This window comes from Cuculus canorus, chromosome 8 (assembly GCF_017976375.1).
Source record: "Cuculus canorus isolate bCucCan1 chromosome 8, bCucCan1.pri, whole genome shotgun sequence".
NCBI lineage: Eukaryota > Metazoa > Chordata > Aves > Cuculiformes > Cuculidae > Cuculus > Cuculus canorus.
The window spans coordinates 10,898,282-10,923,167 of NC_071408.1; the positions used below are offsets into that span (position 1 = coordinate 10,898,282).

The window sequence follows — 24,886 nt, forward strand, 5'->3', positions numbered from 1 at the left end:
TGCTCCTATTCATTAGTAGCTTCTCGATTGGTAGTGCTTCAGAAGCAGCTGAGAGCATTGCTTTTGCAAGATACTTTGCACGGTGCAGCTTCAGCCATGACTGAAATATGGACAGAGCATTTCATTCCCATTCCAGAACTCACTGTGTGTTACCCTCATGTTCACAAAGGAAAAGTAACTTTATCAAATTCATGGATTTAGATTTTTATTTGATGTGACAAGCAGTAACAACAACAAAAAACTAAGCAATGCCTGAGGTGATGTTCTAGGTTTGCTGGTATTCAGATAAAGCAAAGTGGAGTCAGTCTGTGGATTTTTATCCATCAGAAAAAAATGCTAGTAGCTTCTTAAGCTTCAAAACCCCAGAGGCTGTTAATCCTGTTACAAATTCTGTATAAAATGTAAACAAGTGCTACTTCCAAAAGCAAAGTTTGGGAAGCACATTTGGAATATGCTGTAGGCCATCATTTCCTGTCTGTGGCTGCCTACTTCACATTTCTTCTGAAAAGTGGAGGACCAGGCTCCTAGATTTTTTTTTCAGGTCTACTTCCCTCAAATAATTGTCATGGAAGCACGGGGAACAAAACAGCCATAATATCCAACACACAGCAATACTGAAAATTGAAGGGTACAATGTGGACTACAAAGAATCTATCACACTTGGTTAAACCTTTTTTGGTTTAGATCTGTTATATGGTTTTAATTGTTAAGTCAGTATCATGGATGAGACACAGTAAAGATGTACTCTGCCATGTAGAGCTTACAAAAGACTCATTTGCCTACGGGAGTTTGTTGTTCATGAGTAACTCAACTAACATTTTCCATCCTAGTGTAAAATCCCTTCATTTGATTTATCTTAAGACTCTTCCTAAATGATGAAGAGGAACATTTCTGTTTGTTTGAGATGGGCAGAGGGTGCTTTTCTCAGCCTGGATTGTTCAAAGGCCAAATATTCAAAACCATGATTGACTTTAAGTTTTTAGCCTTGATGCACTCATTTTAAAACTTCTGGAGCCTGTTTTTTTAGTGTGGTTTAGCTTGGTGGCGTAATTTAACTTGTAATGGCTGACTTCTGAGGCTCTGGGTCTTAGTCCATTGAAATATGCTTTAGAAGTCTTAGATACAGCAGAAAGCTGTGGCTACCTGCTCCCAGCCCTCTCCTTCCTGCAGACCTTTGTTCAGTTCCATACCGGCAATGGTTCCATACTCAGCACTACACTGTTTAATAGCATCAACAGGTTTTTATTCACTGTTCCTTTTAAGAAAATAGCCTGTTAATATAATCCCACCTGTTTAGCAGAGGGAAAGATTATGTACTTAAAATGTTCAGCTGAATAATACATACAAACATCTGACATTTGGCCTGCTCTGAGAATAGGTGACATGCTTATTAACAATTTCGAAAATGTTAAAATGGTGGGGTAGAAATTAAAATGTCATTTTAAAATATTTGTGTTTAACTTATCTGATTTAGTCCTTTTCTACATTTCACCTTGGCATATTCCAACTGGGGGTCATGGTAGCAGTCTGACACTGCAGATACTTTAAACGATATACTGAACATTGTTGGCATTTCAGCCTAATTAGTAGCATTCTATTTTGTGATTTGTCTTTGACCCTTTGGGTTATCAGCCCAGGATTTTTTTTAACCTTTTTTTATGCTCATCATTGTCTCATTTTAAATGTCAACAGACCAGTACTTGTATAATGCGTTTTTTTCCTCTTTACTGCCTTTTCTCCCCAATGTCAGAAAATTTGACAAACGATTTCTATATCTCAGGCAGGCTACACAAGCAAAATGTATCCCAGGACTGAGTGACAAGCACCGACTAATCTATTCCATCCAGGTCTTGTGCACAGCCACATATTTTTTCTGCCCAGTGGTCACTGTTACCCACAGTTTTGAACTGGAACAATCTTTTCTTGGGCTGGTTTAATCACTTGTGCAGCACTGAGTCACCTCTGAAAGGCAGATCTGCATCTTCTCTGTTGGGCTCATTTCTCCTTCAAAAACCTCACAGAGCCACCCTTTTCCTGGGGGTTGGGTTTAAGAAAGTTTTCTGTGATCCTGGGACAGATCCCTCTGAAAGAAAACAGTCAGACACTGGGTCTTGTGCTTCGTTCAACTGGATATGGAGGTTTCATACACTTAAAAAGGAAAGTCTCAACCTGCTGATTCACTTTAAACAATGCTCACTGACATAATGGTGTGCCCGGGGAAATATTTAAATCTCTGGAAGAGCTGGGGTCACCAGTACTTGAGAGCGAGGAGGGAAAGCGGAGCATCTGTGCTCCTCTGGTTTGCTTGTCTGCTGCTCTGTTGTTGGGGTCTGGGTCAAGGTGACTGCTATGGATCTTCCGCGGTTATTGCATCCAAGGCTTGGAATGATAATCAGGCAGCAGTGCTGTAGGCAGCCTGGAAGGAGAGCCTTGTGCTTTTTACTCCAAAATAATGCCTCCGCTCTGTGCTGCTCCCAGCCTAGCTGCGGTAATGCAGGCTGCCCTGTCGCTGCTGGATGCATACAGCCTGTCATTCGGACGTTGTGTACCTACGTGCTGAGGATATGATTAGAAGCAACTAAAGCTGCATTTAATTCTTTAAGCTGTTTTATACTTGGACCGAAACTATATGGAAATACCTCACACATCTTCCCCACAGACTTATGCGTTTCTAATCTGCCTAAAGACTGTGAAATAACTTAGGGGTAACACTTGAAATTCTGTTAATACCTCCTACTAGCTGCCTGGAAGACATTAAGTTGTTTATTTTGTGGGCTAGAAAGCAGCTATTTAACCCGAGGCTGCCCTGCACTGTGACTACTTGTACACTGTGCACATGCTGCAGTGCAAATAGCTGTTGGTACAGGTGAAAAAGTCTCACGGACCCAACAGTCACATGTAATTAGCCTTGCGGTGCAAAGCCTGCCCTTTTGGTTTGCTCTCACTCGTCCAGTGCCTACATTGCTGTCACTGTTTCTGAATTTTGACTGCCAAGTGAAGTTTAGCGCAGGTGCCAAGTGAAACTAAGTGAGTTTAAATTGGAAACACACATTTTTGTCATCACTAGTTATTACAATACATGCCAATGAAAATTGCACTTTTGCTGAAACTACAGGGTAAATCTGAAAGGTCATACACAATATTGAGCTGAGAAAAATGTCATGCTTTAAACAGTGCCATGAAGAGCATAAAACCAGATGAAGGGCTGTGTCATATTTCTGTGATCAAAAAATGTGATATAAAGTCATGGTTTGGACATGTCAGTCTCACCAGGGTTTGATGACATTAGATGAATTCCTGGTAATGTAATTGCTTTGCCAAATTATTTTGGGCAAAGAAAAATCACAGCCTGATAACAGCAGAAATTAAAAGCAGCTTTTGTGAAAACAAGTCAAAACATAACAAAGTTGCTCAAATAGGTTACAATATAAAATATACAATACATTTTTATTCCAGAAATATCATTTAAAGGTAAACCTAAACCTAGAAACATCACCATTGAACTGAGAACTCTGTTTGGCCTTCAGGATTCCACCTATGCCTTGATTCATAATTTATATTCTGGCTTTTCAATGCACAAGAGTTCTTCACACCTCATGGCATGCATTATAGATGGAGGAGTTTAGGTTAAAACATGCTTTTACTGTGAGGCACAGGGTATCGCCAGCTCTCCACATCCAATTCACGTGTACTTAAACAAGACCTTACTCTGCTCCCAATAAATACACACCAGATGTATCTTTTATAAATGTCAGGTTTTGCAGCATCTTGACATGTGCCAGTAGTTTGAAGCCTGTGCATGCTTCAGTGGGGCATGAAAGCCCCATCCATTCATTCAACTGTAACGTTTTGCAACAGGCAAAATTTCAGTGTTGTCAGATACTTGCTGTTCAACTTTATTGACTTGCAACGTTGAATCTGATGCTCTTTTTCTGAATTGTTTTCAGAGATGCTAGTTCTTTAGCTGAGTGGCGACTGAATGGCACAAGAAAAGGAACTTGGCCAAAATGCTCTTGTCCATGATTCCTGATGTTATGCGACATTACATGTATAAGGCTTGTCCTATAGAAAGACTTGCAGGAGACTTGGGGCTTATGTTAAATAAAACACAGTTCAGATATTTTTTGCTGGGAAAAAGACTTAGCTGTCTCTTATCCGGGAATAAGCTTTCTGCTCCAGCCCTTTATTTATTATGGCCTTGAAAAAGTGAATCGATGGTGTTCTTTCTATTTCATAATTTAGAAGGTGTTTTGTATTAGTTAACATCTGTTTGAACAATAATCACTCGCTGGACTTCAGACACCAATGATGCCAATAAGTTGTAGCTTAGCGCCTCATTGACTAGAAAGCTGGATGAGCCAGATGCTTTCTTGCTTCCTCAAGAAATGGGAGGCACAAGTTTTTGAGACCTCAGAAGGGAGAGGATTTCCCATCTGAGAGCTTGTCTGGCTTGTCACAACTGGAAAACTAGTGTGGCATCATAGCAGTAAGTCCTATACTATCAAGGTTTTGAATCACTCACTTGTACATAAGAGGAAAGAAAATCATATCTTGTTGAAACAAATAAGAATTCTTGAGATTTCTTGCAGAATACTGAAACAAACCATTGGTGGTGACATTCATCTTCTAGAGAACACAGGAAAGCATTGTTTTCGATTTAAAACCCACAGGGTCAGATCACAATCATCAGTGTTAATTACTTGGTAGTACAAAGTCTTACAGCATCCACTTACTAAAATAATGGCAAAGCACAAGTTTCCTGGGTTTTGAGATGTTCCTCAGGGCTGGGAGTACCTCTTGAAGGTAGTATTGATTTAAGCAGTGAAACTTCCACACAAGTCGCCTTGACAAACTTGGATCCTGGGACTCAGCTGCTAAATGGCCATAGAGGCAGGGCTGGACATTGCTCAAAGAAGGCTTGTGAAAGTGAAGGGACAGTGTTTTGTTTGTCATAAATCTGCCTTGCTTAGAGGTGTCTCAGGGAACGCAGCCATGGCCAGCTGGGTTGGAGGGGAGCTTGCAGTGCGACCGCAGGCATCAGTACATCCGAATTCCTCCCCTTTAATTTAAAGGTAGGTGATGCCTTTGGGACAATAGGACTTATTGGTTTCTGAGATTATTGATTTTATCAAAAAGTAATGGAGAAAGTGTTGAGGTGAGAATAAAGCCCCTTGTGAAAATGGGATTCACATTAAGTGATGAAAATTCTCACTGCTCTGACATTTTTATGCCTGCGCTCATCTGCAGTGCTGGAAACTCAGTAGTTGTTTAAAAATCAGAGCATGAGATTCTCAGCTTGTATAAACTAGGTCCAGTGAAATTGTATTGATTCATACCACCTCGGGACTTGGCACAAAACACCTGCCTTTGATGGACACAGGACAAATAGTCGGTGTGGATATCATTGAAGGTGCAGATTGCAATGCTGAGGCTGGCAACCTCAACCACAGCACAAAGCACACTCATCTCATTTTCAAGTATAAAAAAGTTTTTTGATCACTTGATTCCAGGTGGCAAATTTGACTTTTTAAACTGCAAATATAGTTCTGGCCTGAGGATAAGTTCCTTTGCGAATGCATGATGAGACACTCCCATAAAGCAAAAAATATAGGTTACATGTGGCTCAATATAATCCATATTTATTGGTCATTTTGATCCTGTACACAGCAAAATAGTAGTATGAATACACCATCTGAGCTATAAACGTACTATGTACATACAGAGAAGGAACAGTTAATTCTACAGAAAATGGAAAAGGCACATAATGCAGTGATGCACTATGACCATTTTGAACTGGCCAAATTCTAGCTGCAATATCTGTATTCTGCCTAATGTAAATATTCCTGGGACTCTGAAGGTACTCTCTGTTTCATAGGCTGGATGTTGCCTCTTTCCAAGGCAAAAGCAAAGGTACTATGAAAGGGGAGTAAGTTGCTTCATCCTTCCCCTGCCTCCGAGTATTTTCAGAGGAATTTTGTGCAAAGCATATCATGTGTTCCAACTTAGCACCTTGGCTTTCTTTGTAGAAGGCTGTTAGATGTGAAGAGAAAGTTTAAATGTGAAAGGTTTGGGAGCATATTGTGCATTTGTTTCTCTAATGGATAGGTTGCAAGTGATAGTGAATAAATTATTTTACTTTCAGCTTTTGAGTCAAATAGTGAGATAGATTAAACAAATATAATTTTGAATATCTTAAGTCTTTTGCATGAAGACACCTCCATATTAATGGAGGTTATCAGTGCTTTTTTTTGGATAACCAGAAGACAATCTTGGTATTATTTCCTTATTGCAGCACAAATGCTCTCCTCAGCTCTTAGATGTTATTGCTCCTCCCTGAATGTCTGTGCTTCTGTATGTATTTTATCATACCCCTGGGCTGAGAAGCAGTAAAAAGCTTATTGTCTCCTATATGAGTCTTAATCTGTGGTTTAAATCTCAGCAAAGATCGTATTAGACAGTCTTTATAATGTATTCTCTTTTGTTTTAACTGTTGTTCCCTGGTTGAGATATGGCCCAGGAGAGTCAGTCTTCCTAACCGCATGTTTCACAATTGCTGTAACATGTTAATGTAGTGATAGCCTCGGGACGTTTTGTGCTTCTCCAGGCTGCTATTGAGCTTTTCCAGCTCAGCCTTCTTGATTTCTTTGGTTGTTGCTCTGTTAATTCAGCTTTTCTGGAAGTATGTTTAGAACTGACACTGGTGCCTTTGGGGTCTTTTCCTGTTTGTTTCTTATAAGATTGTAAATAGAGTGTTGAATAGTTCACATCTTAATCCCCCTTTGGAATAAAACACGCTCCCTTTAAGTTCCCTTACACAGATCTGCTTCAGTGGGTAATCCCTGGTTCACCATTGTCCTCCCTCCCTTTCCCATGGCCTCACTGCTAAGAAAGCCTAGCTTCACCCTCACTGCGATCCAGATTTTGCCTCCACCTTCCTCAAGTGCCGTCCACTTTCATTTCCTTTTCTTCAGTCACTTTGGCGTGGATTTTCACCACTTATTTTTATTGTTTCCTCTCCATTGAGTCTGACAGCAATCACAACTTACTCTAATTTTACTTCAGAGGTTTCCCCCCTGCCTTCTGTCTCCTTGATTTACCTGCTACAAACCATGCTTGTATTTTACTGTGAGATTTTCCCTTTGTTTTGTTCTTATGGCTCTTTTTAATTCTTTAGGAGCATAATCCTCCAGAGCTCTGTTTGGTCTGTATGAAAACTCTTCAGGCTTTCATCTTCTCTGCCTCTTCCTTCCTCTGTCTGTGTTCCTGGGTATCTTGCTCAGCCCTGGATTCTCTGTGTGGCAACACTTTCTCAAATATTTTTTTACCTCTGTGCAGATTATTTTTCTACTGTCTCCAAAATTTCATCCAGACAGTCAAACCACTGAGAAGAGCAGAATTAGTTTCCAGACACTTCCTTTTTCTTGCTCCATCTTTCACCATGAACGATAATACTTCTTTGAGTTTGTTCTCCATGCAGACTGCCTCCATCTTCAGCTGCATTTTCTCATTTGTCCTTGTTCTTTGAATCGTGTAATAGCTTAGTCTGTAAAGGACCTGCTGATGTCATGTAGTCCAGCCTCCTGCTCAAAAACTTCCAAGTGAACTACAAAGTTAGATCTTTATTATGATCATTCTACAGCTATTTCTGAAATTACTTAATTTCTCCATTTCTGCTGTTCCCTGAGATCTCTATCAATTTTATTTCTCCTTTTAGCTCATTGACCTGAAACCCAAGAACACAAACCGAGTGCATCGATGCATCTTCTTTGTATCCGTTTTACTACGTTGCTACTTGTGCCCAATTTGTGCTTCTGTATGGCTCCTTGTTTTCAGACTTCTCTGGCTCCAAGTGCTTCCCATCTTGCAGCCCTTCTCCACTTAGTTATTGCTTGCCCTGTCACGGCAGATTCCTGTCTTTGCCTGCTTTGCCACTTTCTAGGCAGAGATGGCCTTGCCTTTGGGTCTCTCGCAGCTTTTTGGGGGAAAGCTAAATCAATGTGTGTAGTCAGAATCCACGCAAATCACTCCTCCGTCACTTGCGGTCTCTCATCATCACACGCTGTTCTTTGCTGTCTTGTTCACCGTTTCCCTACTTCAAACTGTACACTCTCTGAGTCAATTTCTTATTTTTTTCCAATATTCATATATCTTTCTAGAAATGGTCTCACACGACAAACTTTATGGTATTCTCTCTTATGAGAATTATTATTACGATATTCTCTATTAGCAGTGTCCCAGGACAAACACTGTGCTGAACCAAGAGTTTCAATTAAAAGCTGTTACGTCTGTAATTACATAATGCCGTGATTTGGAAAAAATCAACCATGGATCTCTGTTATCTCTTATCTCCCATTGTACGTTTTGGTAACTTACATTTCCATTCTTTCCTGCCATTTGAACTCTCAGGATTTAGACTGCAGCTGTACAACAGCAATTGCATTCAAAATAATAAGCTGTAAACTAGGCTAGAATAAAATCTGTCGTTCATTTTCGCTGTGACTACATTCTACTCTTTTAACTCTGCTTGAATCCCACCATCCCCTCACATTTTCTATAGTGACTTGCTTTGAAAGATCCTGGTGAGGACTGCAGAAAATCCAGGATGTGCTTATTACCTTAGTTACTGCTGACCTTCTGATATGAAAATACATAGAAATGACATTGAGCTTCACTAATCCTTTAAGGGGTTCATTCAAAATGAATTATGAATTGATCCTAAACTAAAAAGACGACTTAAACTCTTGGATACTGAGTGTACGTATTCTATTATGCAATTCCTGGAATAAGCATCTAGGATTTTATATGTATAAAATATATGGGTTGTTTTGTGACTGCGGAAACATATAAACTGAACTGCAGGAGGAAAGAAACACCATAATGAACTTTTCACTCCATTGCCTCTTTTTTTTTTTTCAGTGGGTTCACTTTTTGTGGGAGCACTGTTTATGCTATAATTTCTGGACTACACGTGAAAATTAACGGAATGAGTTACTGCTGAAATTTTCCTCTGCATTAAAAAAAACCCCTTTGACCTGGGTGTCTGTTTGGCACATCCTTTTCTACTACAAGAATGATCACCAAGTCTTTCTAAGATTTTCAAATGTCTATTTCATTACAAGAATTCTCCCCAACTTCTTCTGTTATTCCATTACATTTTATGCATTAGTTTCTTTTTCAATAAACAGTTGCAATCCTTTTGCTGCTGAGGTTTATGAGGCAGGTAAATCAGATTATCCATGTTTTAGAAGAGGAAAATTGAGCCATAAAAATTTATTTTCCTATGATCACACGAGAAGTCTGAGTTCCAGAAGAAGCGCTAAGCCTGTCATAATTATTTCCAAGCTGGGCCTTTACCTGTAGGCCACTCCTGCCTCTTTCCTGGTATTTTCCATGAGCTTTGGGAAATGTTTTTGAGCATGCTTTTGGGCAGCCAATGTGTGTTTGCAATGTGAGAAGCAACAGTTTTCTAAAATGGATCATCAGGTAATACTGTTATAAGAAAATAGCTGTAGTGTGGATGCACAGAATTTGTTTAGCAAGTTTAGATTCCATGTCTCCTAAGAGGTCAGATTGTGCCTACCACATATTTTGGTACAGTCTTTTATACTCAGAGAAATATACACTTTTGTGGAAACTGAAATTCTTCTCAGTAGGACATGGGGGGCAACAGGTAAAATGAGAGAACTGGAGGAAAGAAAACCAATTAAATATGAAGCATTTATTTTGGAGAGTTTTTGCAGAGCTTCCTTATAATCCCTGATTAACAGATGAAAGTAAATATGCTGAGACACAGCTCTAGTACTAAACCCTTTGATAACAGAATTACAATGTCTTTATTGTACAGGCTTATTTGATTTGTCTGCATCATCTTCTGTAGCAGTGATTGCTAAGCAGTAAAAGGAACACAAATGAGAAGCTGTTATCCATGCTGCATCCAAGACAGGCACTTGTATCCCAGGAGCCTTTACTGTCTGCAACGCCCACTGCTGATTAGCAAGGCTGCAGTTCCCAGTGCAAATAAGAATTGTCCTTGGAGAGGTTGGTCCAAAACAATGATAAATGACATTGGTTCACTTAAATGCTAAGAGAATTTTAATGTTATTGAACTTAAAAGTTAAATAGTCAAAGCCCAAAGTCATTGTAATTTTTATAATGAGTATTCCTCGTGTCAGAATGAAAATTAATATACCAAACATATATACACTGTCCCCTTTCAGCCATCTTCCAGGACAGAGGAGAGCTTTCTTCTAAATCAGTCTTTCCATTGGCGGTGGCTGCACCATATTCCACATCTCTACCCGGGATCCCTCCTTCTCTTGCCGGCTGGGGCTGTAGGTCCCTTGAGTCGCCCGTTTATTGGCAGCGATGAAGGAAACCACAGCTGCCAAGAAGAGGATCAACAACAAGGCCAGCGTTACTGAGCCAATGGAGGTGAATAGGTTCGAGATCAAGTCAGTTGTCAACTGGAAGGATTGAAATAATTGCAATATAATTTATGTTAAGAGAATACCGAGACACACTTGAGGTACCCTGGAAGGAAAAATAAAACCATTCTATGGAGAGGGCTTTGCATAGATGATCTACTGGTGAAGCACTGTTTATTGGTAGAGAAGTACAGCAGCCCCTCCAGATTTTGTTCTTTGGACTCCTCAGAAGATTATACACACGATGCTGAATATTTAATATACAAGACAGAGCTGGATGAATTTCTTGTAATGATCTGTTTTGTTTGACAGCTTCCTTTCTCCTTGTAAATAATCTGAGAGTTAATAGGTCTGTGGACTGGAGTAGTAATTCAGCACTTATTTGTTTAATCACTTTAATAATAATTCATTATCCCTAGTTTGGTTGTGAACAAGTTGTCGCTAGTGTTTGCTGCTGCAAGTTAAACAGGAGCTATTTGACTGGGTGTTTATTCAGTCACATTTCTGTTTCTCTTGCTGGAGAAGTCACGTTTAGGGGACTACTTGTATAGATAAAATTTGCTTAGTGTAAATATTTTTGTAAAATGTACTATTTCTACAGGCATTCCTGCCAGTAAACTTTTCTGCCAGCATGTTTGCATGAAATAAGTTTATAGAGGCTGCACAAGAGTGCAACTGAAATCTATTCAGTGAGAAATTAATCAGTATATTTTCACAAATATGTTTTAAAACATTCATCCAGCTCTTCTACACACAGGCTTTGTAGCTTCATCTACAGAAACACGAGCAGTACAGTACAGGATGAACGTAAGGATGCTCTGATTTTTTTTTTTTCTGTTTTCAAATGGCAGTGGGAAATGTGATAATGTCAGAAGGCACAGTGCGCATAAACAAATCTGCCAGCTGAAAAGCTTTGGACCGGAGAAATTTTATAGCTGGTAGATGAATGTTTTCTACACATCTACTTATGTGCTTTAATCTGTAAAAAATGCTTATGATGAGCCAATGTAGTGATGTGGTTACTGTGGAAAAGTGGTCACTATGGACAGAATGACCCTAGCGAGAACTGAACTTCTGGGCAGATTCTGCCATCCATCATCTTTTTATTTGCATTACAAGTGACAACTGAACTACCGTAGATGAATGTGTGCTTGAGGCTGAACTTTGAAATCCCAAAATATTTAGAAATGGAAACCAGCAGGTCAAAGCCCATATCCTGGTCAGATATTGCATGTTGCAGGATATTTTAGTGACCTACTTACTTGTCATTTCTAAGGAAGTGCAATTACAGTCCTGAGAATGACAATGATTTTGCATAAAGTGATGCATATATGGTAAGAGGATGCTGTTGCTGTGTGTACATTGCTTGGACTCATGGCTTAGCAGAAGAACAACAATGCTAGAATGCAAATGTTAACAGTCCTTTTTTTTTTTTTTTTCTCTCTCCACCTCCACGCTAATGTAAAAGGTCCTACTATAATAATAAACACAAGTTTGGCTCAGGGATTCTCTCCAGGCCATGCATGACCAGCTAGGATATTTTCCGCTGTCCTTGACCCTAAATATATGGTTTCTACGATTTAAAAAAAAATTCTTCCAATAGAAATAATCTAGTGTAGGTGGCAGAACACATGACTCCAACCCTAAAACAAGGTGACAAAAAGCATGTTGGTCTATTAAATTGTATTGGATTGCAAAAGTCATTTTGTCTTTAGATAGTGTTACAGATATATTTAAGATCTTATTTTTCCTCTGTACTGTGTTAGCTGTATGGCCTAATATATAGCTTGTCTCAGAGGGGCTGCAAATTTTTAGTGGAATTTTTATTCTCGGAACCCAATTTTCATTGTCTGCTCTGGGAAACTAAGGACTGATACAGTCTAAGTTAACTCTGGTGTTAGGGTTGAACAGGACTTTTGTGAAAGGAATTCATTACCATAGGTAAATGGATGGGGTTGCCTGGTCTCTGCTATATGAAATTTAGTTTGGTTCAATCAGTGACTTGAACTTGAACAAACTACTGAAAATTGCCCATATTGCCTGTATCTGTGTTGGCTAGTATGTAAAAAAAAAGGTTACCCCACCGATTAAAATCTAGAGAGCTGTGGTTTTCACCATGGTCAGATACATAAGCTAACATTATTTTTGTGGTTTTGTTGCGCGTAATTTCTAAATAAGAAAAAAAAAAATACCTTTATGTCACCTTTTTGTGCGGATTCTGTTGATAAAAAAAAATATGCCATTCAAGTGCTGGCCCCGGTTTTATCAGCCCACAGATCATTGTCTAAGTTTACAACACAGGTAGTCCCCTTAGCAGTAGCAATGAACTGATAACAAGTTGCCAGAAGGCTCTGCAGTCTGCTCCCATCAAAGTCAACTGCTGCTTTAGTAATTAATGGCTGAGCACTTAAAATAATTTGGAAAATCAACTGGCTGATCTGAAAAAGAAATTCTGAAAAGCTCTGTCCCCTGTCATCTCAGAGTCTGTTCATTGCAGCATTTGGAGATGATGATAGACTGAAATAATTGTAACTGATGGTCCCAATTAGAAAAAAGACTGAGCAGCATTTTTAGAAACAGTATCTCTGTGACAGCAGAAAAAGAGGTTTTCTGTTACTGACTCTACTGTGTATTTTGCGTAATGGTAGGAGCGGGCTTTAAAAAAGCAGTTTGAATTTAATGTCCCATATCACTGCTTGAGGGCCTTTTGGTAAGGCCCTGCCTGTTGCTTCTGCTATAGATGGACATAAGCTATAAACCTCTCTGATGTATCAAAAAGCAGAGCTCCTTTGACCACTGTGGGGCTGCTCATGCGTGTAGCTGCTCATCTCAGTGTTCACAGCTGTGTAGCGGATCACCCATGGCTGCGAGTCTGTGGGCGTTCTAAGGCACTGGGTGATGAGTAAAGCACAGCTGATGTCTCCTTGACTAGACCGCCACACTACAACATCACTTTTCAGCTTTGTGTCATACGGTCTGCTATATATTTCCCCACGTATTAGCTTGTTGTGGTCTGCTTATTGATGATCTGGTTATGAGATGGCCGCTTGCTATGAATATACAATTTCCTGTGGTGTTTATCACAAAGCCGTGGCAGAGTCCCACACAAAGTGTTGTTTGGCCAAGAGCTTCAAAAGATGAAGGGGAAAGCTCTGGAAAGGAAAGGATAAATTGAGGCAAACTTCATTTTTTTCTCAGCACATTCAAAAACCAAAAGCCACAGGGCAGCTGGAAACATATGAAGAGTAAATTTTTTTGCCAAAGACCTTTTTTGTCGGGGAAGCCTATGAGACCTCCATACGCTGTGGTATTTCAGAATTTATTCTTGCTAATACCATGTGGTGATCACAGCTGTTTCTGAATGTAACTTCATCACTGCTTATGAATAACTAATTATATGTAGGGTGACTGAAGTCGAGTTAGTTTACTGACTGGGAAATACCTTAGAGAGTCTCATTGCATCTTGAGCAAAAAGTTGTACTGAGAGACCTCCTGAAAGGTCTTCCAACCTGAATTATCTTCTGAGCCTAAAAAAGGTAATCAGTGGCAGAGCAGTTGTAAGAGTTCCCCTGCCCTTAATATACAGTAGCTGTCAGTAAAAGCTTTATCCTTAATGAGAATGGATGCTGATAGCAAGATGATGTCATGTGCCATGGTAATATCAGCAAAATGAAGTCTGCTAATATTAGATGGCCAATCTGCTTCTTGCTGAAATATTTTATGTAGCATGTTCTATTCATATGTCTTCGGCTGTCAGCTGAAGCAAGAAGAATTTATTTTGGCAAAATTTAAAAAAAAAGGAAGAAAAAGAAAATGTTCTTTAATTTAGTTTTCATATAGTGAATAGCTTCATTTGCAAACACAGGACAAAATGCAGAAAAAAAAAAATCTTATTTTGTGTATTTTTTGAAGCTAAGTCTTTCGCTTCTCTTTGGTGGTTTCATTTCAAAGTTGATTCATTTTTCAGTTTTTAAAAAATAATTTAAAAAATTATTTTAAATGTTAAGATCAAATAAATCATTGGATAGGGTGAAACTTCATTGTAGGGCTGGGTTTTGCTTTTCTTTCGGTTATTGAAATAAATTAATTTTTCCACTTTGGTTCCTTGGTTGCTTTTGTCGATGAACAGTTTGGATAAGGAGGGCATGGTTAATGAGTGAAAGCTCAGTAGCATTTATCAATCCAGTATATGTATGCTTATCTTTAAACCAGCAGTCTTCCAACCAGTTATTCTATAAGAGGGGAGCATTAGTGATTTGCTATATATTAGTATTTCCATGTGTGCCAAATGTGAAAGGCAAGTGGAATACCACAAAGGAGCCCGGGCTTCTTCCTCTCATGCGTTTTACGTCAGCATGATCTGATCCTACTTTAGGTCAACACAGGGCATGAGAATTACAGTGACAGACACCAAGGGCTGAGCCGCATCAGGGAGAGAGAAGAGCGAGCTGTGGTGCCAGCAGAGGAATTGCTGTAGATGTGAGAGAAGTAGCATGAGCTTCCTCAGGATTCTGCTACTTGGGCATGAGCTTTGCATGAGAAAGTGCAGCTCAGACCAAGGGTGCGTGTCTTTGGGATCTGAAAGGCATATTGTGCTCTGGAAGCAAAAGCACGCCTCTCACTAGGCATTAAGACTTAATCAGCCTTCATTTCAACACTCACATAGAAATGTGCTTGATTCTCGATGCTTTGCAGAGACATGAATAAGAGCTTTATAACAAAAAGACTGCCAAACCCCAGAGAATTCCATTCTCTGCCACGCATAAGGCTTTCTGGGAATTCTGCAGCTGCTCATGTGTGCTGGAGCTTTCACTGGAAGTCTCTGGATCCCGAGTCCTGACACCACTCATGAGGTTATCACTTCATTCACAGTAAGAACATCTGATCCATGCCGTCCAGATTTACTGCCCCCAAATCAAAACCATTTGCTAAAGTAACAAGGGATGATTGGCTTGAGTGGTCCTAATCCTTGCCAGAATTACTGTGGAAGATTGGGGGCATATAGGGTAATACCGAGCAGCCAAATAACTTTAACTTGATTAAAAACCCCATAGATACACTGAGTTTAATCCATTGATGATTTACAACCATCTTATCAGAAAATGATTCTGTTAAAGGCTGAACTCAAATAAGAATCCGAATAATTCCAGAAGAAATCCGGTCAGTCATACACAAATCTATTATAATGAGATGCATTGATAACCCCAGTTTGTGGGACTACAGTTTATTTTCAACAGTAGTAAAGTGGCCATAAATCTGTCGACTGACTTTGTTCCAATAAAAGTACTTTAAATTAGTGGCACATGAAGTCCTTTTCCCATTATCCCTTCTATTGCTCTTCCTCCCATCCCCTGCTCTGCATGTGCTAAGGACCAGCCAACAGGTCCTAAGAGCTATGTTTACCTAGGTGTTGGGCTGTCGAGTTGAACCAATAATCCATTTTGGACTTACTCAAAGAGTTATGTCCATCGGAGCTAAACACTGCACAGGCAAATAGTTTCTAGAACTGTATACACATCATCTATTTCCTTAAACTTCATTATCTTCTTTCCACTTTACACTGTTTTTCTTCCTCATGCTGTTGTCCATGTGTTGAATGCGCCTACTCCCAGTTATCATTCAGGTACTTGAGTAATTTATTCTTCTTTACTTTGGTACCTGTGGCAACAAAGGAGGCAGCACTTGGTGTCTATGGTATACCTTAGCTAATTTTCCACTGTATATCACTAGGGAAGACACCAACTCCTTTTCCTTCAGCACATCTTACATCTCTTCAGTTTATCTTGTGGGCTTCAAAAGTGCATTTTCTGTGGCAGTTGCCTTGAACAACCCTTTTTCTTGCCTCTGTGTGTGAAGAAAGTTGTTGATGAAAGGTAGGATATTTGCTATTTTTTAAATCTTCTGCCTAACAAGCTTCAGGATTATCTGGCAAGAAAAGTGTTTGAATTCTCTGAAACTGAGAAAAAGGAAGAAACAGAGAAATCAAGAGAAGAAAACCAGCCTAGACAGACAGCTGCAGGGTTCCCCTCTATTCTTGTTTCCTTAACTAATAGGAACCAGACCAGTTTGTAGAAGGACCAGATTCAGATTTGGAGGCTTGATTACCTGATGAAGATCTCCGTGGCCTAAAGACGAGGCTGTTTTCCCCTGCAATCAGCCAGCCCACAGCTCCAGTTCAGGCTGGCCTGTAGTTGCCACATATTGTCTCTGGTGCTGATCACAGGTAGCTGTGCCTTATAGGCCAGGGAACACAACAAGGTAAGCATGACTGCTTTTCTTTCCACATCTTGGGAACTTCTCCCTCTGACACCAGGTCCACTGGGAGGACACTGCTGTCATCCTTCACCTGCCTCTGTAGTCCTCTGGAAATCTATCACACAGAGTGACGGACGGTCTTGAATTGTCATTATTGCTGCTGGTGTTTCTGCTATCAGCCTCACAGTTGCTTTCCTGATATCTGCAGGAAAAGACAATCCTATTGCTTGAGGGCCTGAATTGAGACCCCGAGACCTGTATGGACATTGCTGAAGACAGAACTTAGGTGACCAGTTCTGAGGTACGCAGAAGATCCACAGTATAAAATATATATAAGCAGCTCACCTTGATGAAGATTGTCAGTAATCTGTTTGTAAGTAATCTGGTTGTTATTGCTCTATTTTCTGGTGCATGTTATTGGCTGAAAATTTTCTTTAAACTACATTCAGTACCACCTCTACGTAGTACACATTTGTCTGTAAAATGTAGTTTGAATAGTTTGTCTTAGTTGAAATGTGACAGTTTGAATGAATTCCTTCCTGCAAAAGGTCAACTTGTCTGACAACTCTTCTTGAAATCAAAGTGCAAATATAGAGAGTATTAGTGTAGCAGCTATAATGATAAACTGATCATCAGGATTGACCAGTTATAGGTCACAAAAATGCAATGTTTTTTATCCAGGAAGAATGACATCTCTTGTGTCCTGCAAGAAAATGAAGAAGTCAGAGATGATTGAGATCTAGCATTTAGATGGGCTCAGAAGGAAAGCGCCCCATTAAGAAATGCTGACAGCCTCCCTCCTGGCACGTGAAGTCACACTGTTGTGACATTACGTAAGTTAACGAGGAAGTTTGTTCTAATTATAGTGGAGCAAGAAATTGGAGATGGAGCTTTCTAAAGGGTTGCAACTAAATTGTAAAGCAGACTTCACTCAAACAAGGGTGTTATTCACACTAATCTTTATCTTCCAGTCAGATTGGCATACACAGACGTCCTTCTCCCACATTAGGCTGCAGGACTGTTCCTGAATCACTTGGAAACAGCACTGTGTTTAAATCAAAACAATCAGCTCTTCCCCAATGCCCGTGTGTGTAGTAATGTTTGGCTCAGGTAGCTTTCTGTATACAATATTAGCTTTTTGGATGTAGCTTTTCAGACTCAGAAGCTCATCTTTAGGAATTCATCTCTAAAGAATAGGCTACATACAGTAACAATAATTTCTTTAACTACTTATAGTATTGATGTCTAACTTATATTAAATGTTTAATGGAAGAGGTCCAGCCATGAAAACAGTGGTATTTAGTAAGTCTGATGTGGTCCATCTTAGGCTATTGTGCTTCACGTGAGCTCAGCCATGGACCCAATAAAGTCAGAAGTACATAAGTAGCCCCTTAACATCTCCATCAGATATTTTACCAGAGCAGTGTCTCACAGGAGAGAGTATTAAATGCTCAGACAGCAGAGTGTTGATTAAACACAGAGAAGTGATTTGGCTGTCAGTTTGGGAGGTACGCTCTCATTAAGCTGTGGGCTTTGAGAAGACTCCTTGATAGCATTTCTGCAGCAACTGCCAGTGCTAATTTTGTAAGTGTGCTCCAGCTCTTTTTAAGATCATCTTGGTGGTGCAGCACAGATGAAATGTGCAACTCCAATGTGTTGTTATGAGATGCCTTTTAAAATTCTATTGACAGCCTCTGGTGTAGGAACTTCACCATCTGCTGCAATCTGAAAGGATAAGAGGAAAAATCTATAGCTGGTGCAAATCCAGGCAAACCATGCTGAGGAGAAATTTGTCCCATAGCTGCTAAATCACAGGCTAGACAAATGTTTTAGTAAAGGTGTCAGTCTCTGGGGTGTAACATCCCTTTCTAGTTTTGGAAATGCTTTGGGGTATCATATCGCATTATTTTTGTACGAGGGTTACAGAGCAATGTATTGGGTGATAACTGCATTACAGCTTTGAGACAGCAGACTCTATACAAATAAATCTTGGTGGTGGATAAAAGTCTTATCAGGAAAGCATCTTGCGGGGAGGAATGGATTATATTTAAAATCAAAAGACTGTCTCTGGAAGCAGTAACTTTCTGCCATTGCCCTGCACATACCTGGGTTGAGTTTACTGTATGCCTATAGTTGCCATAGTAGAAATGACTCCTGGAGAAGGATTTGGAAGAAGGCACTTTTGAGGACATCTGCTCCTGTTGCCATGGGAAAGCAAAGTGGGTGGGAGGGGGGAAGTTAAACCCAAAAACAGGAAAAGAATAGGAAAAGATGCTACAGTGCTGAAATGAGGGCAAGACTGCTCCTGAGGTGAAGAGAGATTCAGTAGATAGAGAGAAATAGAATTATGAGAAAGAAAAATGAATTTCAAAGCTGCTTTCTTCATTGATTGCATAGGTGTTGTGCAGACCGGCATGTGAAGGATGACATTATAATATTTAAGATGGAGCTGATAGGAAAGACTGTCTGGGTAAAACAGTAAGAAATGGTAACATAGACTACCAACATGGGAATGACAGCATTTGGATAAGAGAACAGGCCAGGAAAAGATAACGTGCGCTCCCAACAGCTATGCCAAGGGTAATACTAACCCATTTCTAATGCAAACTTTTGATTTTATGAATTTTGCACATATTGTCTCTCTGAATCTAGATTTCAATCTTTGCTGTATTAGGGAAAAATAAGAGGAATTTTGTTGAGGTGTTCTCAATCTGAAAGCACTAAACCCATTCAAGTGAATACCTGCACATTGTTTCTCCTAATATGTTTCCATGTGCATTATTTTCAGTAGGCATGGCTCACCTGACCATTATCAATTTCAGTTTGCCTCAACAGAGTTGCGTGGTTTGAGTTGTGGGAACAGAACTTGTTGCTCAAAACTCCACTGCCCAGCATATGATCATTTGAGGTTAGATATACCTTCTTTAATTAGTTATGCAAGTGGCAGATATTCTTTTATTTCTGTAATCAGATCTTTACAAACAGCACTAAGCATCCACTGAGGACTTGGATGCAGATACAGATGCAGCCACCCTCTGTGGGCTCTGATCGCTGATTATGATGATGTGAAGCATCCTGGTGCTCTGTAAGAATTGGTCTAACACAGACTGAAACTGTTTTGCCTCATCCCACTTCCTAAGGGATTAAGAAACTGCTCTGTCCAACAGTGCATAATAGATGTGTCAGCGGTATACAGTATAGCAGAGTTATGATTCCTGTTTAATTTTGTAATTGCCAGATAGTTTCCATCCCTATTTCCCTGCTAATAAACAAAGTCTACAATCTCAAAACTGTTCCATGAGATTCTTCCTATTTGGTGCTAAGCTCCTGCAAAACAGCCATGTGCCGCTACCTAGCATTAATATTATGCTGTCAAGTGGTGATGAAGTAAGTAGCTATTTGACTGTTTCACACTGTCAGACAACAAAGTATCAAGTCAACAGCTACCCTTTGTTGGGTGCAGCACTTCGATTGCAGCCATCTTGTGCTTCCAACTGTAAATATTAATGGTATAAGATAGACCTTTATTGGCTACATAATACTTGCCTTATCACGCTACATGACACTGTTGCGTTACTTAGCTAATTATATTCCTCGATAAAAATTTTGAGTATGTTTTTATCCTACTGGCTTTCTTTCTAGTAGAAAGTTGATTAGAGGCAACATACATCATTATGTTTTGGCTTCAGGACAGACTTCGGAAGAGATGTATACGTTAAAAGTGTAAATGGAAAAAAAATCTATAAACCTCTAAGTCAATAAATGCTCCTTGAAACCCTGTTTTAATCTTGATCCAGATGTTTGATTTGTCACTGAGCTTATTGTTTCTTGTCATTTAATTTTTCTTTTTTACTGTACTTACATCTTGTTGACAGGAATGTGTGAGTCTGTTTCTGCCTGCAAATCTTACCTGTGTCCTGAGAGATTCTTGGATTAAGTACTGCATATCTAATATAGTATCTCATCACTGTATTAATACAACTGGTATTCAAAAGGTTTGCATCTGAATGCAATCTGGATGAGCGAACTCTAATGCTTTTTGGATATCTGCTGAAGATGCAAGTCTCTTTCTATGTTATAGCCGGGGCAGTACACGAGAAAAAGGTCTCTAGAAAGACATTAGAGGTTTCACTTAATGTTCTCCTCCGTGCTTTTACCTTACTGCCACCTAAAGATAACTAACAGAAAATACATAGTACTTTAGACTAGAGAGATTTAGTCTAACATTTTAGGGAAAAATTACAGCCTTGTCAATGTCTTTTTTCTTAGGAAGATTTCCTACACTTTCAGAAGATTTTCTTGAAGATAATACTTCTTAGAGATAGGAAAAAATTTGCTGGCTTAGCTCGCTGAATTTATCTCTGGTCCTCCAAGGCAAGGCATATCGACTATGAGTGCAACTCAACCCTGTTTCTAGCCACATGATTAATTTACATCTCAGGGCTCCTAATACAGGCCATAAGTAGTATTTTCTACAGTTCATGGAGTCAGGTCAAAATCCAGCTTTATCTGCAGGTGTAAGCTATTTCTGATACCGTCTCCCTTTTGATTCTGCCTTTCTCAGATAATAGAGTTGTCCTCTGTTGAACAGGCAGCCTAAGTGGTCCTTCCCTCTCAGTTCCATCCTCGATGCCTTATTTCTTGAATAGTAGCTTTCAGCTCGGAGATCCCCTTTAAAGCAGGCTAATATCCTTTTGTCAGAGAGGGAAATGGAAGCATGAAATGGAGAGATGATTAGCTTATGATCAGTTAGGAAACCCGAGCTGGAAATGGTAATTTAATTTACTCTCTTCTTACTACCTAAACACTGCCTACACAAATACATGCAATCAGTCCCTAACACTCATAACAGGGCAGTGCAGCCCTGCCAAAGCCCTGAAGCTCCCATTGAGAACGAGAACTGGCAAGGCCTCATTCAAGGTCATAGTTCATCTCCTGCCATCACGTCATTCTGAAGTCCCACAGACCTGAAACTTTGCTTATTCACCATCTTTACTTTTTATACTGCAAATAAGCTATTTAATTCCACCAATAATTTAATCAGTAATTTCCAACATGTCTCTTTATGGCTTCAAGTAACCCTTCTGATACTTACATTCTTCCTTAAATTATTCCCAATCTCATATTTACTCAGAGTTCAGTAAGGTAAGCATGAAATCAAGCAAGTTATATATAATTTTGGCAGAAGTACCATACATCAGCATTTTCTTTAGGGAAAAATACTTCAGCTTCCTCTTTCATCAGCAGTTTTGGGAGAGCATGAAAAAAAAAGTGATCACATGTTAGGAATTTCCAACTCGAAACTTTCTCAAGGTAAACAACATAATTTCAGGGTCCTGGGTCCAGGCCAGTAACACACTGAGCTGCCAGTGCTTCTTCAGGAGAGGGAGGGTAGCTGATGGTTGAAGGGAAATACCACTTCCATACGAAATGGATCTGGAGAACTGCACTGTTTCAGAGACATCAGCAGGTTTATTTATGCTTTAATTATATATTTCTATAATGCTTTATTTATTTTGTAAAGTGTCATGGTTAAAATATCCTGGGGTAGATTTCTGCTCTCTACTCTCTCTCTCTCTGTTCATTTCCTAGTAAAGAAAAGATAATAACCTTCTGTACCTTACAGATGTGCCACAAGCGTTCACTTAAAATAATGAAGTCATCCTTACTGAGCTAAGATGAAGTCCAGGTGTTCAGTACTGTCTCCATCTGTATGATTTTTACAAATCAATTTTACTAAGGATTTTTCTACTTTTGTAGTAATTTAATTTCCCTTGTTATTACTTTCTTTCTCCAGGATCTCCACCAAAACTACCTTTTTAAGTGGCTTTGAGGAACATTAGGCAACACTGGCAGTGCTGAAGTTTGCTCATTTCTACACTGGCTTTCCCAGGGAGATCCTCAGCAGCCTGTGAAGCTCCCTGACAACATCACATAGAGAAAGGATGCAGAAAAATTTGTACAGGGATAATAACTTCCAAATCTGCAGAAAGTGACAGAAGACACAAGCTTTTACTGGCAGGTTTAGGTCTGCCATGTAGGATATGTTACACTTCCATATGTATAAAAACCAAGCATTTTCTTTTGGCCTGAATGAATTTTGCAACTTATTAAAGAAACAATGAAATAAGGAAGGACCAGATGAAATTTTCCATGTGACAAAGCACAGTGTTTCACTTGACTCTTATGTGCAATATGCTGCATCAGTTCATGCAATGGTAGGTTTTGGGATAAAAGAAGAAAACTATTGCATCACTATATAAACTCTGTGGAAGACAGACACAGCCGTTTCACTGAAGGATTTGAGTCAGCCCAGATAAGAGGACCAAACAACTTCTTGGACAAGAGGGAAAAGGAAGTCATGTTCTTTGGGAGATAAGAAGTGTAAAGCGTGTGAGTGTTAGCAGTGCTGCACCAGACAGCACTTAGGGTCCAAGCTGGTTTCTTGAGTTAGACTGTAAAGAGGTGCTGGTTTAGCAAATTTAAGTCCAGTAGCTAATATCCCAGTCCACTGCCCACTGGCACAAAGAGAAAGGTTTTTGTTTATTTCAGTAATGTATAATTCAGAACCCAATCTATTTATGTGCTTGAGAATCTCCAAAATCTCTACCCTAGCCCTTCACAGGGTCTACCAACAACCAAAGTTGTCTGCATATGTGGAAAATCTGCTCATGTTAAATAATTACATAAGCTTGTAAAGCTGCTGATTTGCCTGTCTTTTCCACTGAATTACACTACTACAATTTCAGTGCCCTTATTCTTCTTGAAAAACAAATAATCTTTTCTACCAATTACTGTTTGAATAAATTTGAAGACTATTGTGTTTGCTGCACAGTTAGATTGGTTCAAAGATCAGATATCTGTGTAACGAGCTCTGCCTCTCATTTAAGTGGCTTTGTGTATCAAAAGAGATAAGTGTTCCTGATCATTTGAAACCAAAATACTTTGCAGATCTTCAAGAACAGGATTTTTTAAATTGCTTTTTAGTGCACAAACATTCTGTAGGCCTAGTAAACAGTGCAAAAAAGATTCAAACATTATTAAGAATAGAATTTCATAACAAGAACTGAAAATATTCTGCACAAGAATGTATTCTACAGGCAGAGTTCATTTAGACACATGGAGGCAGCCTTGTTTAATCTGGAAACAAAATAATTTCATGGACCTTTGATAGTAAACTTCAGCATATGATTAGTTTCTGAGACATTAATGCTAGCCTACAAAAGCATTTGTATGCTAAGCTATGAATGTACCTAGCATTCAGGAGCTATAGCAGTATCCTTGTCTAAATAAAGTAGTGGTTGGAATCAAGGATCATGATTCCCATTCAGGCACCTGAATAAATCTGGGTAGATTTGCTGCAGTGCTTAATCAGTAGTATCTGGGCAATCTCTGTATTTACCCTTTATCTGATATCTTTGTATATATAAACATATCTAAGGAAAGAGTAACTCTTGGATTTTCTAATTGTAATGGTGGTGAACAATCTTCCCCTGAAGCTGTTGGTCCCAATAGGTAAATATAAAGCCTCATATGCATGTTTCAGTTCTGTTAGTTTTAGTGAAGAGCACAAAAAATGAATTCCAAGAGATTACTGGCACCATGCACTTGGTATAAGTGATCTTCTCCACCATACACTCTAACTTCTGCCCAGTTCCTTTTTCTTTTCATGAACACTGAGGTGAAAGCCCAAACAAATTTTCAGCTTGAAAGTGAGGTTGGGATTTTCTTTTGTTTAGAAATTTTTGGTCAATTAAGCTACGTGAAATTTATGGATTTGAAACAGATCTATGGTTTAGTTTCAGTCAGTATTCCGTCAAGTTTCCCAGCAAATAAAAAGCTGCTTACTGTGCAAAAGTGTTTAAAATACAAACTTTCAAAAATTTACCACTGAACATATCTTCATTTCTATACTCAGTGGAAAACAGACACCAAAATACAAACAAAAGCCTTTTCCATACTTTTCAATACTAGCAAGATAATTTTCTCATCAATTGTATTTTAAAAGGCAAAGTAAATTGAAGCATGCAGGAGTTTGTTATTGGAAATACTATAATTAACAGAATATTCATTTGTGTTTGGATAGTCCTTAAGATGAGATCAGTGTTCTACATTTTATCTACAGAGATAATGGGAAGACAGAAGTTTTTATTCTTCGTCTTATTTAAAAAAAAAAAAAGAAGAAAAAAGAGAGTATTATTTTTGTA

The 24,886-nt window shown here is 39.1% G+C and overlaps 1 protein-coding gene across 5 annotated transcripts in view; it reads right to left on the reverse strand.

Annotated features, from left to right (window-relative positions):
* Positions 1–386: 386 nt before the first annotated feature.
* CRB1 (crumbs cell polarity complex component 1) overlaps positions 387–24,886 on the reverse strand; it is a 114,559-nt gene continuing 90,059 nt past the window's right edge. The window contains exon 11 of one of the 5 annotated variants that reach the window (XM_054073271.1): positions 387–10,463. In XM_054073271.1, coding sequence (XP_053929246.1) covers positions 10,248–10,463 — 216 coding nt within the window. In that variant the 3' untranslated portion in view covers positions 387–10,247. Of the gene's footprint in view, positions 10,464–16,845; positions 16,882–17,337; positions 17,383–24,886 lie in introns of those variants that run through there. The other 4 variants (XM_054073268.1, XM_054073267.1, XM_054073270.1 and 1 more) reach the window with 4 other exon arrangements.